At 33.8% G+C, this 17,427-nt stretch overlaps 1 protein-coding gene across 12 annotated transcripts in view; it reads left to right on the top strand.

Annotated features, from left to right (window-relative positions):
* ZMYM4 (zinc finger MYM-type containing 4) overlaps positions 1 to 17,427 on the top strand; it is a 157,236-nt gene that overhangs the window by 88,964 nt on the left and 50,845 nt on the right. For 9 of the 12 annotated variants that reach the window (XM_081488952.1, XM_081488950.1, XM_081488957.1 and 6 more), the window contains 8 exons: positions 383 to 444; positions 795 to 965; positions 7,556 to 7,640; positions 7,880 to 8,135; positions 11,912 to 12,086; positions 12,199 to 12,411; positions 16,258 to 16,408; positions 16,905 to 17,020. In XM_081488952.1, the coding sequence (XP_081345078.1) occupies positions 383 to 444; positions 795 to 965; positions 7,556 to 7,640; positions 7,880 to 8,135; positions 11,912 to 12,086; positions 12,199 to 12,411; positions 16,258 to 16,408; positions 16,905 to 17,020 (1,229 nt within the window). Of the gene's footprint in view, positions 1 to 382; positions 445 to 794; positions 966 to 2,740; positions 2,822 to 3,455; positions 5,040 to 7,555; positions 7,641 to 7,879; positions 8,136 to 11,911; positions 12,087 to 12,198; positions 12,412 to 16,257; positions 16,409 to 16,904; positions 17,021 to 17,427 lie in introns of those variants that run through there. The other 3 variants (XM_081488959.1, XM_081488958.1, XM_081488960.1) reach the window with 3 other exon arrangements.

Here is a 17,427-nt window from a genome sequence, read left to right as displayed (position 1 = left end):
TTCTAGAGGAGAGGTGATTTTTGAACTGAGCTGAATCTGGAAGACTATGTAAAGATTAGGATAGTGGGGACTTGGAATGATATAAGCAGAGATGAGGAAGAACAAACTTAAGTAATTTTTAGAACATAGTGAATAAAGTAACCACTTTGTTTAGGTTTGAGCAAGGAAATAGTGTGAGATGAGGCTAAAAGTTAGGTGGGGCCAGGTTGTTTATTTTGAGTGAAACTACTTTGTGGGTATTTTTTGGTACCCTTTTCACTCTAATGAGCATCTTTGTTGGAAAGAGAGGTGATTACCAAGTAATAGCTTTTTAGGTCACTCTTTGTAAGATTTGTTATTCATATACATATGTTTGTTTTGTTTTGTTTTTTTCTTTCAATAGCTAATCAAGTTGAAGAAACATTACATACCCATTTACCACAAACCCCAGAAACAAACTTTAGGGTAAGTTTTCAGTGTGTATGTAGATTGCTGTAACTGTGGCAAGTGTCAAAGTTTTCTTTATGTGATTTTCTAAACTGTAACTATATGTATAGGTAGAGCACTGGTTTTTTAAAATTTCCTGTATTATTTGGATAAGGACATCTTTGGAGATGTGCTAAGAAGTTTTTGCGCTTAGATTCTTTATTTGTATTTGATATTTGGACATACATCACATTTACTTGTAAGCATAGGGACTCTAATGAACATCCATAGAGTTCTTCATTTCCAGTGAGCTTTTCTTTGGGTGTTAAACCTGAAGAGGAATAATTTAAAAATCTGAATATTTATTAATCCTTTATATTGTGTTTTAGGATTCCAGCTATCCATTTGCCAATAAAGAATCCATTGGTTCGGAACTGGGAAATTCCTTTGCATCAAATATTAGAATTAAAGAAGAACCTTTGGATGATGAGTATGACAAAGCAATGGCACCACAGCAGGGACTACTAGACAGGATTAAAGATGAACCTGACAATGCTCAAGTAAACATTTCACCTTTTTTCCCCTCTTCTTTTTTGTTCCACACATGCATTACTCATTCAAGAAAGGAAGTTCTTGATTAAGAAGTGTTTTGTGGATGGGGTGAGAGGAGACTCTTAATGAAGGTTGAGGAAATTGAATTATCTTAAGAATAATACTAAGGAATCAACCAGAGTTACAGGAAACTTTTTCCAAGTAGTAATTAAGGCTTCTAATCCACTTTGTTCCTTAATGATGCTGTTCTGTGATTTTTACAGTTTTAGTGAAGGATTAGGGAAAGTGAGTCTTCAAGGATTTGAGATTTATAATGGCAGACATGGGTAAAGTTTATGGAGGTTTATGAGTTTATGGTGTGATTGTTTATATAAGGTAGTAATAAACCTTTTCCAGTTACTACTAATGAAGTATGTAAACATTTAAGTGGTTTTCAGGAGGGATTAATGGGCAGGTTATCTTTGGAAGAGTTAATTGATTGAAGAACCAGTTCTTTAGATCAGTGGGTTGAAGATAAAGGAGGCTTTGACAGGTGATACAGGATTCCAGTTTTGAGGTGTGTGAGTAAAAAGGGTAGGGATAGAGCTCTGTTATTTCAAGGTTGCTCTGGAGATGAAAGTCGGAGAGATCCTTTAACTGTGAATCCTGAAGTCAGTGAAGTTATCCATGCAGTTAATGACATAGCGGTGGTTGGAACAGAATAAAGATGGTGTAATCATTTTAGAATGTAGAAAAGGACCAAGGGTTGAATATGCAATAGCAGCAATTGTTTGAGGGTGTTCTGTATTTTATACAGATGGTATGAGTGCAGAAGCTGAGAAGTAAAGATAGCATGAATTAGCTGTTTTTTTGAAATGACGTTTGATCTGGAGAAAGCTTACCTTTCCATATCTTTCTTTTATGTTAGAGTGGTTGAGAATGTGAGACTTACGTGGAAGAGATTTTTTTCACTCAGATGTCTCTGAGCAGGGTTTCTTAGCACTGTTGACAGTTTGAGCCAGATAGGTCTTTGTAGTGAAGGGCAATACATCCTATGCATTATAGGATATTAGTAGCATCCTTGACCTCTACCTACTAGTTGCCAGTAGTACCATGTCCTCAGACATTGCCAAATGTCCCCTGGGGGACAAAATCCTCTGGTATTGAGAACCACTATTTTAGAGTAAGAAAAGGCAAGAGATATAAGTGATTTATGTGAGTCAGACTGATGCTTCAATTAAAGAGGAATTCCACGGTGCCCAGTGGAAGGTAGCTGTATAGGGTAGTGATGATAAAGCTGTAGAGTTGGACGGTTATGAGTGTGGTAGCTACAAAGAAGATGGTAGAAGTTAGATTGAAAGAATGGTAATAGAAGCAGGCAAAATAGAGATGTCTGAATTAGAGAGAAAGAAATGTCCTGACCCTAGGGGAGACCTATATGGCAATGTATATTTCAGAAGACTACTGTTGTGTCTATACAGAGCAGATCTCCATCCTTTACGTGTCCCAATCTGGACACGAGAAATCCATGAGGAATCGCAGTGCTGTCAGGGTACCAAAGACATCAGTTTCTCCCTGTACATGACCCAGTGACACTCCTTGAGATGAAAGACAGTTATAGCAAAGACTACATACATTAGGGGAAGGGGGCATCAGGAAGGGTTATTTGTATTACTGTTTTGAAAACAATCAGATATTCCAGTGACTAGAGAACAACAGTAGGATGGAACTGTCAGGACCCAGAAATACCTACATTTTTATCAACTATTCAAAGTGTAATAATGTGTTATAAAATACCAAATAGGAAGTTTCGTCATGATTTTGGGGAAGAACTTCCGTAAGAGCTCACCACTTGATTGACTGGACTCGAGAACCAAGCAGGAATGTAAGTCCAAGGCATAAGGTCTAGAAGCATTCTTTATGCTGATCTCAAAATAAGGAAGTTCCAATGCGTGAGTGGGTAAAGCTAGGTTTTCTCTGAGAAGTCCTCTCTGTTATCAGCTACACCAATCCTGTGGGATCAGACCTTCATAATTCTTCTAGAAATTCCTCAGGGGACCTCATATTGAACTATGGATACCGGATTCTTTACTTCCCTTTCCCTTTCTTACCCTTCTCTCCCTTTCTTTCCTACTTCCTCTCCCCATTCCTGTTTCCGCTCCCCTTCTCTTGCTTCCTTCTTCATTGTTCTGTTCTTTCAGGTATTTCTCCTCAGTGACCATTGGAAATCTGTATTCATTTTTCAGTACTACCTAATGCTTTATCACTCTTCATTTCGAAAAATAGGTTGGAAAAAGGAGTTCCAATGAATTATTTTCTTAGATTCTGAAACAGTACTATTAACCTAATGCTCATAAAATACTGATAGATTTAACAGCTGTGGTCAGTCTTTACTTTTGACCATCAGTTACTTGTGATAACTTTTCTCTTGACTTCATAAGATCATAGCTTTAGCTCCTGGCACCTTGTAAAAACCTCCCTTGACTTTTCTCTTTGCTTAACTTGTAGCTTTGCTTTCAACTTGCTTCCTTATTCTCCTTTTTACACAATTCATTTTGGTCTTAGTTTTTTTACTTTCCCGTGTAACTCACTAAGATACAGAAATGTGTTTATATATGTTTATCCACTTCTTCCCAATTGCTCTTGATTGTTCTTCAGTTACAATTTTCTGGGTTTGCCAGTTGTCATACTCCTTCCTCTATTACTGGCATAGCATCGTTTGTCCTCCTGGTTACATTTCTTCATTCAAATCCTATTGCATGCTATTATATTTTCTATATAATATTTACAATTACAGATTCTTTTATATGTACTACATTGTTTCATCCTCCAGAATAAAAAAGCCAGAGTAGATGATATTAAGTCTATTTATAGATAAGGGAACTGCGGTTTGTAGAGGTTAATAAGTTATTCAAGGCCATGTGGCCAGGAAGGAGCCAATCAGGGGCCTTCATCAAGGCTTTATTATTAGTCTACCAAACTTTGTTCTATAAATAAAAGTTGTTTCTCATTTTTTCTTTTCCCCTTTTCTATAGATTCTAAAAGCTGGGAATTCAGTAAATACTACTTTAAAATAATGATTTTTTTTTCTTTTTGCTCATAATAAAAGGAGAGCTAATCTATAATCTCATTGAAATAAATGGGTTAGAATGGGAAAGCAAATCAGTTAATTGTGACAATAGTGAGTCATATAGTCTTGGAAAGTAGGATGCAGTGATTAAATGTTGGAGCTTGTTTTTTAGCTATGTCAAGTTAACTTGGTTATGGAATCTGGGTTTTTCATTTCTGAAACACTGTCTTGTAATACTGATATATACTTTATGGTAAACAAAGGGAAGGTAAAGATATTGGTAAAGGATTTTTTTGGTTTTGACATCTGTTTTTCTACTTCTGAGAGCTTTTGGGTCATAAGATTTTCACTTCTCAAGTTATTAGTCATTAATTTTTTATTAAATATTTGTGAAATTAGTCATTGTTGGGTGGATGCTAACATAAACATGATTCTGCCTTGAAGGCATTGTGAGGTGTATAAGCAGAGTACTTAAGATATATATGTATTTTACTATGTTACATAAATAATAGGTACTTGAGGCTTAAGGAATATATCAGAAGTTTTAAATAACTGTGATAGACTGAGAAAGAGAGCTGATTGGAGACCATTAAAATATACCCATGAATATTGATTTTTTTTCTGGAATTTTCTGAGATTAGAAAAGATTTTTACTTGTAATATGCCTTAATATACTGTATAATGTAGGAATGTTAGGATGAGTCAGTATTAGAAAATCTCTTAATGTATAACTTCATCAGCAGGTAAAATAAGACTAGATAAATAGATGCCAAAAAAAATTTCAATGTAATTCACTATGCATTTCTTATAATAGATACTCTCTTGATCAGGTAAGGAAATACCTACTTCTGATCAATAACAGTCATTGAATTTAAAAGTAAAATGATGGAAACCTGTTAATAATTACTAAATGAACACAAATTACAGATGTCAGCATTATTATTTAACTCTTGTTGGATTTTCGACCCAACACATGTTAAAGAAATTAGAAGAAATAATGGAAAGAGGGAGACAAAATTATCATCATTTTCTGGTAAGGATCTTTATTAGAAAATTAATAGAATTCATGAAAGTTGAGTGGAGTAGCTAGTTGAATTTTAGTCATGTAAAACAGAGCAGTATTTCTGTAAATCAGTTGTTTCCCAGCTAGATAATACGGTGAAAAGATACATTATTTCCTACAGCAAAGTGACTAAAAAGTGCTCTATCATATAAAACAACTTGAATGAATGGATAGACTTTCTTAAAAAAATGTAAGATATTAGTTATTCCTAAAGTAAAATATAGTTCTGATACAATTCTGATGAAATATCAATGGTTTCTTATGTTTTGAAGAAAAATAAATAGGCATGCACACACACATTATATTATATATTCAGTTCAGTTCAGTCGCCCAGTCGTGTCCAACTTTTTGCGACCCCATGAATCGCAGTACGCCAGGCCTCCCTGTCCATTCTAGTAATTAGAGATGTGGCAAACTATTAAATGATTAAGCATCTCACAGTTATTTTCATTAGGATAGTGTGAAATCATAAGAGTAGTCAGCCTGATAATGATGCAGAATAGATTGCCACAAAAGAGGTATTTTTAGAGAAATTTGATACGTTAATTGTGAGTGAAAGGAATTCACCAGCTATTCAGAGAAAGAGAAAGAAAGAAAAATGCTCATTATATATCAAAATAAATAAATCCCGGATGGATTAAAATAGGAGTTGGCAAATTATCTTATCACCAGCAGGCTAAATCCCGCCTGTCCTCTTTCTGTTTTTTGTTTTTCTGTATACTATTTTTGTAAATAAAGTTTTAGTGGTTATTGCCACAGTCGTTCATTTATATATTATCTATGGGTGCTTTTGCTCTACCAGGGCAGAGTTGAGTAGTTGTGATAGCATGGCTTGAAAAGTCAGAAATACTTCGTATCTGGCCTTTTGCAGATAAAGTTTGCTGACCTCTGGATTAAAGGACTATAAACAATGAGAGCATTTTCTTAGCATTTTATCATGGAAGTAGAACTTTGTAATATTGATAACAGATGCTGTAAGAGGTTAATATTATTACCTTATAGTGTTTTTTGTAAATGGATATTGAAAAAATTGGAAATTAAAACAAGAATGGGAAAGACTAAGTGGCTTTTTTCACAAATTGCTAGAATAAATGTAGTTAAGTTTTTAAAAAGCAATCTGTCATTGTGCACCAAGAACCTTTACTATATACTTATCTACCTAGTAATTCCACTTTTAAGGTTCTTTACTTAGGCAGTAATCCTAAATATGAATGTATGAGCATTCACAAAGATGTACATCATGGCATTAATGATTAAAGCAAATGTGTGGAAACAGATGGACCAGCACTTGGTTGTGGTTATGTAATTTCAGTGCCATACAGGGCTATCATCAAATTGGAGACTGAGGCCAAGGGAAGAATTAGTAATGGTATCCTGTCTTTACTTATTTAAAGTTTTGATATTTTGTTTATTACGGAGTTTTGCATTTAAAAAAAAATATGACTGAGAATTGGTGCCTTAATTTATAGCTGAGGCAAGGGCCTCACCTCACTCCAGTCTCATCCTTGTGTAATCTGTTATATCTATTAAATAATATATATCAGTATTTCTCAAATTTGAGTAATGTACAGACACCTGTTGCCACAAAAAAGGGAGTATGTTGGAGTTGCCTGAGAATTCCAAAAATATGCCATCTTTTGGGGTTTTGCAAGTTTCAGTGTGGAAAACAATGAATTGAAAAGTTAAGTCTATTACTTAGAGGTTTCACAATGCAATAATATAATTGTAAAAGCTAACAACAGTACTAAAAACTTGTAATATAACTCAGTTATATGTGATTATTCATGACTGAAAATAAGCTTAATTCAATAAAAAATTACTCAAAAACTCAAACTTAAAAAAAATTTTTTTTAGAATTTTCATGCTGGTTAGAGTACCTTTATATAGATCTCATGGATTCTTGGAATCTGCCTTTAGAAACACTGATACTTAGCCACTAGAAGTTATTTTGGAGTAAAGTGTGGTAATATGCAACTATTCAATTGATTAAAGTGACAAAAAAATCACTTTATAAAAATGGTATATTCAGTATAATTACAGCTGTGTAAAGAAAGACATATTGGAGGGGAAAAGACTGGAAAGAAATATACCAAAAGAATAACAGTGGTTGGTTGTTTGGGGGTAATGGAAATATTGTAAGAATTTTTTTCTGATTTCTACTTGTCTAAATTTTGTATAGTAAGTGTGTATTACTTTTATAAATACTTAAAATACTGTAGTAAATTAAGAATTAAGAAATAGTTTGTGAATATCTGGTAGTTCTGTAGGCTAATTAGATAGCTACTTTGATTTTTTACCTCTTACTCAGCATGTATAAACCTGTTATACCCTCATTGTAATTATAGTTGGCTTGCTATTTGTTACTAATGTAGTAAACGTTTTCCACCCCTGTATAGCCTTAGTAAAATGTCTTGAATGTTTCAATTTCTTCAGACACATTGTATTCATTTTTTATTTACATATTTATTTATGTTTCTTTTTAAAAGGAGTATAGTCATGGCCATCAGCAAAAAACTCAAGAGGGGGAACTGAAAATTAGCGCTGTGTTTTCAGTCAGTGGCAGTCCTCTTGGTAAGAAACAGAACTGAATGAATGAATCATGTTTATTTATTCTGACCAGTGTGAGTGAGGGGAAGTACCTACTTACATTAGTAAACTAGGCAGTTCTCTCTGCCTGTTTAGAATGGCTTTAATTGTGCATTGCATAATTAGTGTTGGATTTCAAAACTAGTTCTAGAAGAGAAAGAAAGGATGCCTACTTAAAATTCATGGTAAAAAGTAAAACTGTTTTTCAATTTTTTTTTTTAAAGCTCCACAGTTGACTACTGGCTTTCAGCCTTCACTGGCGTCATCTGGCATGAATAAAATGCTTCCTTCAGTTCCAGCCACAGCTGTTCGAGTTTCCTGTTCTGGTTGTAAAAAAATCCTCCAGAAGGGGCAAACTGCTTATCAGAGGAAAGGGTCTACTCAGCTCTTCTGCTCTACACTGTGCCTCACTGGATATACAGTCCCACCTGCCCGCCTGCCGCCTCCTCCCACTAAGAAAACTTGCTCAAGTTGCTCAAAGTATAGCAGAATTCTAAATTATCTTCTGTTTCCTTTCTTTCAAGATGCTTTGTTCTTACTTGTGTGTTGTTTAATTTTCTACCTTTCTGTGTTTTTTGAGAAATATCACACATTGTTTACTACAAACGTGTTCCTGATGCTTTCAGTCTTTCTGGATGTGAGGTGCTCAGCTTTCTTTTAACTTTAATTAATGTTCATTTTATATAATAAGAGATACTTTTGAAACATATTTTAGCATCCCTGTTAGTTGAGATGCTTTATAAAACAAAAACTGCATAACTTAGAGTAATTTATGGCTGAAGTATTTTATAACTGTAGGCAATAGACACTTAAATCCAGCAAATGTTTAATGCTTGTGTGTTATTTCTTGTTTACATAGTTGGAATTCATTTAATACTTTTCATATTAACTTTAATTAGATTCCAGTATATTTATTTTTACCTTCTCAGTATCTCTGAAGTATCTCAGAGGTTACATTTCAGTGTTTAACAACAAAAAATTATGGCCTTAGGATCATTTGAGGAATATGAACTAATTTTGCAGGGTGGTCATTAGACACTGTTTAAATAAGTCAGAAAAAGATGAATAATGCTCTTGTTCTGAAACAATTTGGCTTCTGTTATTAAGCTACTCAAACTATGATTTATTTGTATCAGTACTTAGATCAATACAAGGGTGTTGCCCTTTTCTGTCTAGAAAGGGAAAAAGATGCTCCCTCTTCTAGTTCAATGGGAAAAGGCATATAGAAAGAAACTTCTAAAAGAAATTTGAGTATGGTTAGATGTTCCAGAAGTTATATTTGCATTCCTTTACATTTCAAGTTAAATTTAGTAAAAATAGACTTTATTTATACTATTCGAATTATGAAGTATGCTTTAACAAATGCATACTTAATAGACCACATATCTAATTTCTGTATTTTAGTAAATTATCATCTTTCTAAGGTTAACCAACCTGAGAATTAGACTTTTTATAAGGCTTTTTTCAGTTTTCCTGTTTTGCCATGAAATAATTTCATGTAATAACTTCTTCTTATGTTTCTTTATTTAATTCTTGAGCAGTCAGCACTTTCTAAAATTTCAGCGATATTTCTCCTTTCATAAAATAGTCATAGATATTTATTGCAATGATTTATCAGTAAACTTCAAAATGACCATAGGAAACTCATAGAAGTTTTAAAATGTGTGCCCTCTTTTTGTGTTTTTTGATTCTTATCCATACATGTTGTTCTTCTCATCTAAATTCACTGTATCTCTTTGGCCTCTGGTATTGACCTCCCATTATCTGGAGATGGTTATTTTTACCTGCATGTCATCCCTTAGTTTTATTTGATCTTACGTAGTTTAATTATTTTTAAGAGTACATTTTCTTCTTTTGTAATGGTTGGTCTTACCCATAAATTTCAACCTGTCATTCTCTGACTTTAAACGGTTTCTACCTCTTCCTTCACTTACTCTGTTACCTTTTTTTGAATCTTTTGCTCTTTCTTTGCCCCTTTCTGGTCTTTTTTCAGGTACTCCTTGCCTGCTTATCACCTCAGTTTTCCTTTTTCATTTGCTGTCTTCATCTCCCCCTTTCTTGTATTACAGAGTACCTTTTTCACTTGTTTCTCAGTCCTCAACCATTAGTCTTGTTTTCCTTTGTATTTTGTTTCATTTTGTGTTCTGAACTACTCTTTCATCTCCATTTCATCACTTTTCCTTTCTCTTTTTTTCTCTCTTGTTTACACAGTCATTACAACAGTTTGGAATAGTCTGGTTTATCTGATTATAAAATTATTGATGTGGATTGTGCCTTAAATATAAGGAAATTAGAGTCAAAGAAGTTAAATGATTTACTCAGTGTCACATTTTAATAGCTTGTTTTGGCACATTCATTTTCCCCCCTTGATAGTCCATTTAGTCAAATAGGTTTAATTTGTAATTCAGTCCCTATAAGAAGGATTTTTACTTTAATTTGAATAGGTGGAGATAGAAAAGATTTCCTTTCTGATAAGCTTACTGCTATTTTTGTGTTGTTGTTCAGTCGCTAAGTCATGTCCGATTCTGCGACCCCATGAACTGCAGCCTGCCAGGCTTCCCTGTCCTTCAATATCTCCCAGAGTTTGCTCAGATTCATGTCCATTGAGTGGATGATGCTGTCTAACCATCTCCTCTTCTGCCCACTTCTCCTTGTGCCTTCAGTCTTTCCCAGCATCAGGGTCTTTTCCAATGAGTCAGCACTTCGCATTAGGTGGCCAGTAGACCAGTAGAAATAATAGCAGCAGCACTTAGGTTGAGAGAAGCTACATCACTTTGGAGTAACGATTTTATTTTTGTTAGTCTTTTATTAACCAAATCTTTTAGCATCTTGAATTTAACCTAAAGTCTGGATATATTTTGGCCAATCATTTAATTTTTAGATTTCATTAGTAATAAGGACGTAACAATTTGTTTTAAAAAACTCTATCAAATCCTACACTTTCTGATTTTTTTGACATTTACTACGTGTTTTAATTATATAGAGAAACAAACATTACTAGAGTAAGTTGAGATTTTAATCCAACAAATAGGCAGATATGAAAAACATTTTTCACGTTCTCCCACATATCATGTCTTCATTTTTGCCTCTGCCTTTGCTTTTGTCATCAAATCCAACATTTTAAAAGAGATAATTTGGATAAGGATACTTCTGTTAATACCCATAGATCAGTTTTCTAGATATAATGGCACTCAGAGAAGTAACTGTTTCAGGATTGTCTATACCATTTCTGAATTTTTGCTATCTGAAATGATGTTGCTCATTCTCATTCTGACATAAGGTGTAATCTGTTACAATAAAATGTAATGCAGCTGGATGTTAAACATACTGAGAGCCGGGAGAAATAGCTGCTTTTATGCTTCTGTTGCCTTGATCCATGCTGTTCCCCGACTCTTATCTCCTTAGCCTTCTAGAAAACACCTAGTTAAGTACAATATCAGATGCTCCTTGTTATGAGTCCCACTGTGTTTACTGTTTTCCTTTATTGAAGCAGGGATATTGGTAATCTTTTCTAAAAAGTACTATATTAATATAATCTGCTAAAAATGTAAGAATGAATATAACAGGTTATTTATTATTATGTGAGTGTATACTCATGGGACAGAGACATTGTTTAAAGAATTACTGTTTTTTAAAATGGTTTGCACTTAAACTATCTCATAAACTTCTATACAGTAAGACTGATTTGGGAGTGGGATAAAGGGTGGAATGGTAGGGAGTCTTAATTATCACAGTTTTAATCTACATTGTCTTTTACTAATGCTTACAGATTGAATTATTTAGATATGAAAATGTTCAATATAATCTTGATAGAATATGCACTGTGTAGTTTGAAATGTATTCTCACTTTTAAAAGATAGTGACTTCAAATTTTTCAAATGTAATGTTATTTAAAGAGTATTTTGAACATACAGGGGACCTGAAGAAAGAAAATGAGAATCTCCTATAATTCTGCCTCCTGGAGATAGTAAATGATAACTATTTGATATATATCCTTTTAATCTTGAAACATAGTATACTGATCCTCACAACAGTTCTATGAACTAAGCCATGTATTCATTTCATTTTGTACAACAGAGCTTGAGAATCAAAGAGATTTATCAGTTTATTCAAGAAAACCCAGGTTTCAGGTTTAAATTTCAGTGCCCTTTCCCTACACTTTTAATTGCCCATGTTTCATTTGATATTTCTAGTTGACAAAAAGGAAAAAAATGAATTATGTTGTGGCTTATTTTTATCTTTGTTGTCATTTTTAGAGACATTTTAAATCCAAAGGATGTGATCAGTGCCCAGTTTGAAAATACCACCACTAGTAAAGATTTTTGTAGTCAGTCGTGTTTGTCAACATATGAACTGAAAAGAAAACCTGTTGTTACCATAAATACAAATAGCATTTCAACTAAATGCAGCATGTGTCAGAAGAATGCTGTTGTAAGTTATCTGTTTCACTTTACTGGGGGAAAGAGTCTGGTATTTGTGCTTAAAGGACAGCTTTTGATGATCTTTGCTTGTTGTTTCTAAGTTGTTACTTTATAATTTCTAGATTCGACATGAAGTTAATTACCAGAATGTGGTACATAAACTTTGCAGTGATGCCTGCTTCTCTAAATTTCGCTCTGCTAACAATCTCACCATGAACTGTTGTGAAAACTGTGGGGGTTACTGCTACAGTGGCTCTGGACAATGCCACATGCTTCAAATAGAGGGACAGTCTAAGAAGTTTTGTAGTTCAACATGTGTCACAGCATATAAGCAGGTATGTGGCCATATTTCAGAAGGATATATTTTGGTAGAAATTATTTATGAAAATGTCACAAAAATATTAAGTTCTTATTATTAGCTTAATTAATATTTTTACATCTAAATAGTATTTGTGAAATGCTTGTGTGTTACACACTCTTGTTATTGGAGTTTTATACATACTAGTTGTACCCCAGTATCCACGGGGAATTGCTTCCAGGAACCCTGAGGAAACCAGAATCTGAGAATGCGTAAGTCCCTTGTATAAATTGATACAGTAATTGTATATAATCTACACACATTCTCCTGCATACTTAAATCATCTCCAGATTATTTATAATATCTAATACATTGTATGGAGAAGGCAATGGCACCCCACTCCAGTACTCTTGCCTGGAAAATCCCATGGATGGAGGAGCCTGGTAGGCTACAGTCTGTGGGGTCGCAAAGAGTCGGACACGACTGAGTGACTTCACTTTCACTTTTCCTTTCATGCATTGGAGAAGGAAATGGCAACCTACTCCAGTGTTCTTGCCTGGAGAATCTCAGGGACGGGGGAGCCTGGTGGACTGCCGTCTATGGGGTCGCACAGAGTCAGGCATGACTGAAGCGACTTAGCAGCAGCAGCAGCAGCAATACATTGTAAATGCCATGTAAATAGTTGCTGGCATGCAGCAAATTCTTTTGCTTTTTGAAACTTTCTGTAATTTTTTTCATTAAATGTTTTTGAACAATATTTTGAAAATGCAGAAAAGCACGAAGAAGAAAATACAATGCATCTCCCAGAAATCCCCAGTCTCATCATTTTGGTTTATGCATTCTAGTCTTTGCATCTGCTAATCCCAAACTCCCAATCCATCCCTTTCCTGCTCTCCTCCCACCTTGGCAACCATCAATTTATTCTCTGTGTCCCTCCCTCATTCTGTTTCTGTTTCATAGATAGGTTAATTTGTGTCCGATTTTAAATTCCACATATAAATGATATCATATGATATTTGTCTTTTTCTTTCTGGCTTACTTCACTTAGTATGATACACTCTAGTTAGTTGCATCCATGTTGCTGCAAATGACATTATTTTGTTCTGTTTTATGGCTGAATAGTATTCCATTGTGCACATGTACCACATCTTCTTTATCCATTCATCTCTCAGTGGACACTTAGGTTGTTTCTCTGTCTTGACTATTGTGAATAGTGCTGCTGTGAACATAGGGATACATGTATCTTTCTGAATTGTAGTTTTGTTTGGATGTATGGACAGGGTAGGATTGTTGTATCATGGTGATTCTGTTTTTACTTTTCTGAGGAACCTCCGAACAGTTTTCCACAGTAGCTGCACCAATTTATATTCCCACTAGCCGTGTGAAAGTGATCCCTTTTTTTTTACACACTTTCCAGCATTTCTTATTTATAGACTTTTTAATGATGGCAGTTCTGACTGGTGTGAGGTATAGTTTTGATTTGCATTCCTCTGATAATTAGCAGTGTTGGCAGTTTTATTTATACTGTTTATATTTTGTTGATAAGTTTTGATTAAAAATTCCACTTTAAAATTGATAAAAAAGATAGTAAAAACTTTTTATATTTTCAGTTTTATAATTCTTTCTTGTTTCACTGCATTTACTGATCATTATTTTTCATAGAATAGTAAATTTTTAAATAGTTATGAAAACTGGTGAATTTAATAATGTTGACTGAGAAATTTCTTTTAAATTGTTCTTAAAACTTTGCACTGATTTTGTAATTTTAAACATCCTAGTGTTTCCATTTATTTCTTGTTAATGTTCAAGCATGTTTAAAGGACTTAATGTCAGTTCCTATTTAATCCTTCCTTAGAAACACTTTGTTTTTGTTCTCACATGGGAAAAAAAATCCAGCATCTTCATTTGCTTTATCTTTGTCCAAAAGACTGTTTTCCTGATATTGTATCAAGTTCTAAAAGTTACTTCTATTCAGTCTACTGGAAGATAGTAGCATGGTCCACAAGAGGAGAAATAACTTTTAAATGCCTTAAGTTTAAGTTTATTACTTTTAATTCAGCTAATACCTATTAAACTTTTCACTTATTAGTGTGTACTTTAGTTTAGAGAAAGGATGTGAATTTAGAAGTAAATAGATTTTGATTTGATTTCCAGGCTTTCTGTTCAAATAGAATTTTATATTGGGGAAAGCAGTTAAACTCCCTGACTACATTTTCTTATCTATAAATGAATGTGTACTACCAGTGTCACTGGGATGTTTTTAGGATTATGTGAAGTGAAAATGAGAAAGCACCTAGTATACAGCCTGAAACGTTGAAGATGGTCATTTCTGCTATTCTTCTTTTCTTCTATATAATTGTTAAATTTATTTAACAAGCATTAGATGTGGTTCCTATTTTGAGGTGCTATATGTTCCTTGGGGAGATATACATATAACTGTGTAGAGATGCTGTGTAAGTATTATGGGATTCAGAAGGACACAGCAGAAGCAAGGTCAGTTCTGCTTGGTAATTTCAGAGATAACTCTTGACCTAATTCTTACAAATGAAGTTTGTATTTGTAGCCCTGATGGAGAAAGAAAGGAGAAATGGGATTGGAGATGCTGAAGACATTCCAGAATGCAGGATTGTGCTCACTTGAACATGTATTTATTTTAGCAGCAAGTCTTACATACTTGTCTTTGAGGAGGACATAGGAATCTTGAAATCTTTTAATTGGTGCTAGATATACTGTATAAGTTATCCTGAATGTATGACAGGTTGATAGTATTTAGCATTATTTACTACTGATTCACAGAGTGGGAACTTAAGATAACAGATTCTTTGATTGTCTATATTGGACACTTGGGATATCCAAAGTTTCCTCACACTTTGTTGCTTAGAGTGTGCTTTGTTGTTATGATCATTATTAATTTATTTTTTGGCTGTGCCATGTGGCATGTGGCATCTTAGTTCCCTGACCAGTGATCAAACCCATGGCCCCTGCAGTGGAAGTATGGAGTCTTAACCATTGAACTCCCAGGGAAGTCCCTGTGCTTTGTTATTGTTAGTGGTAGTATATTTGAAAATGAATTTTTCTGGTAAATTTATTGATTTCCTTGGATTCACATTTCATTGCTATATGTAGCACCTTTTGTGGGGAAGTTCTTCCAATGTTTTGAAGAGAGTAAGAGCATGAACTCTCTGTTGTGTAATTTTTGAAATACTTGGGGGAGGATTTGTTTGCTTGGAGTTTTGTATGGTATATTCTTATACCTGATTTTCTTATACATAATATTGAATAGTTTGTACTTAACCCCTTATGCTTATCTTGAAGTGAAAGAAAGTGTTTAGTCACTCAGTGTGTCTGACTCTTTGTGACCCCATGGACTGTAACCCGCCAGGCTCCTCTGTCCATGGGATTCTCCTGGCAAGAATACTGGAGTGGGTTGCCATTTCCTTCTCCAGGGGATCTCCCCAACTCAGGAATCAAACCCAGGTCTCCCACCTTGCAGGCAGATTCTTTGCAATCTGAGAGGGAAGTCTAAAATAATGTTTTTAAAACTATAGTTGCAATGAATTAATAGATCCCAAAATTATTTGCTAAAAAGCATTGTTTTTTAATGAAGTTGAGTAGAAAGGAAAAATATCAAACATCGTGATATATATTATTTTATGAAACTTTCAGTTTTATGTGCATGCTTATTTAATACACAAACACAAAACATCAGAAGTGTGTTACTGAGTCATTTTCTAAAATTTATTTATTTCTGAGGATTGTAATCGTAAAAGTTTGGAAGCCACTAATTTAAAATATTTCAACAGTGTTAAGTATAAACATTTCAAAGATTTATCCTTTCACTTGTAATTTGGTAAAAATGAATGTTATTTTATTCTCTTAATAGAAATCAGCCAAAATTACACCATGTGCACTTTGCAAATCATTGAGATCCTCAGCAGAAATGATTGAAAATACCAATAGCTTGGGAAAGACAGAGCTTTTCTGTTCTGTTAATTGCTTATCTGCTTACAGAGTTAAAATGGTTACTTCTGCAGGTAATATTGGTTTCATAAACTTTATAAATATAACAGTTGAAAAAATTATGGTTATGGCTTTGTTTTTGTAGTACAGATTTTTGTCCATATTTAATTGATTTTAATGCAAATTAAAATATTTCAGATCTATGTTGTAAAATATCACCTATTGATTGCTTGTTTTATGTTTATTTACTTGCTTGCCTATTTGTACATCTTCCTTACCAAAAGAATTTAGGGCTTTTTAAATGTATTTTCTTTATTCACACCTAATTTATTTTAAGATTTGTTTATTTTTTAGTTTTAGGGTGTAGACTATGACAACTTTAAATTATCCAAAATATTTTAAACATTGTTAGTTTTTGTCTACATGTGAGGTTAACTAAGTTTAATTTTAGTTCCTGCAACATGACTTGGCCCTTGAATTTTCATGTATTGTATGATACTTATTTACTTTCTCATACATTTGTATACATTTGTATGTATTACTCATTAGCTTTTATTTTGATTTGCTAAGGTGTACAAGTTCAGTGTAACAGTTGTAAAACCTCAGCAATCCCTCAGTATCACCTAGCCATGTCAGATGGAAGTATACGCAACTTCTGCAGCTACAGTTGTGTGGTAGCTTTCCAGGTATGGCTTCAGGACTCTTCCTTTTCTCCAGCCAGTTAGTAGCCTACAATAGTGAAGTAAACTTATTAGGTACTTGCTAACTGCCTGGATTGCCTACATTTCTATCTCAGTTTTAGTAAATAAACTAGGGTTCTTTGGTCCATCCTGTATTTGGAGGCATGTTATTTAATTGCTTCCTGCGAAATTACATGATACTGTTATTACCTAGATTATCTATTGGGAGGATGTTATCTTTAAAGATTATTATTAGTTAAATAATTTTGTTTTTTGGATGTAAATAACACTCCCCCCATTCAGTTATAAGCTACTCAAAGGCAGGGATTTTTGCCTGTTCACAAATGTATGTTAAGTGCCTAGAACCGTGCTTAATATAGGTAGGTACTCAGTGCCCTCTTATTTGAAAAAGT

This window comes from Giraffa tippelskirchi, chromosome 5 (assembly GCF_054371585.1).
Source record: "Giraffa tippelskirchi isolate mGirTip1 chromosome 5, T2T-mGirTip1v1.2.pri, whole genome shotgun sequence".
NCBI lineage: Eukaryota > Metazoa > Chordata > Mammalia > Artiodactyla > Giraffidae > Giraffa > Giraffa tippelskirchi.
Note: the sequence above shows the minus strand (reverse complement) of the source record. Positions and strands in the feature narration are given on the sequence as shown.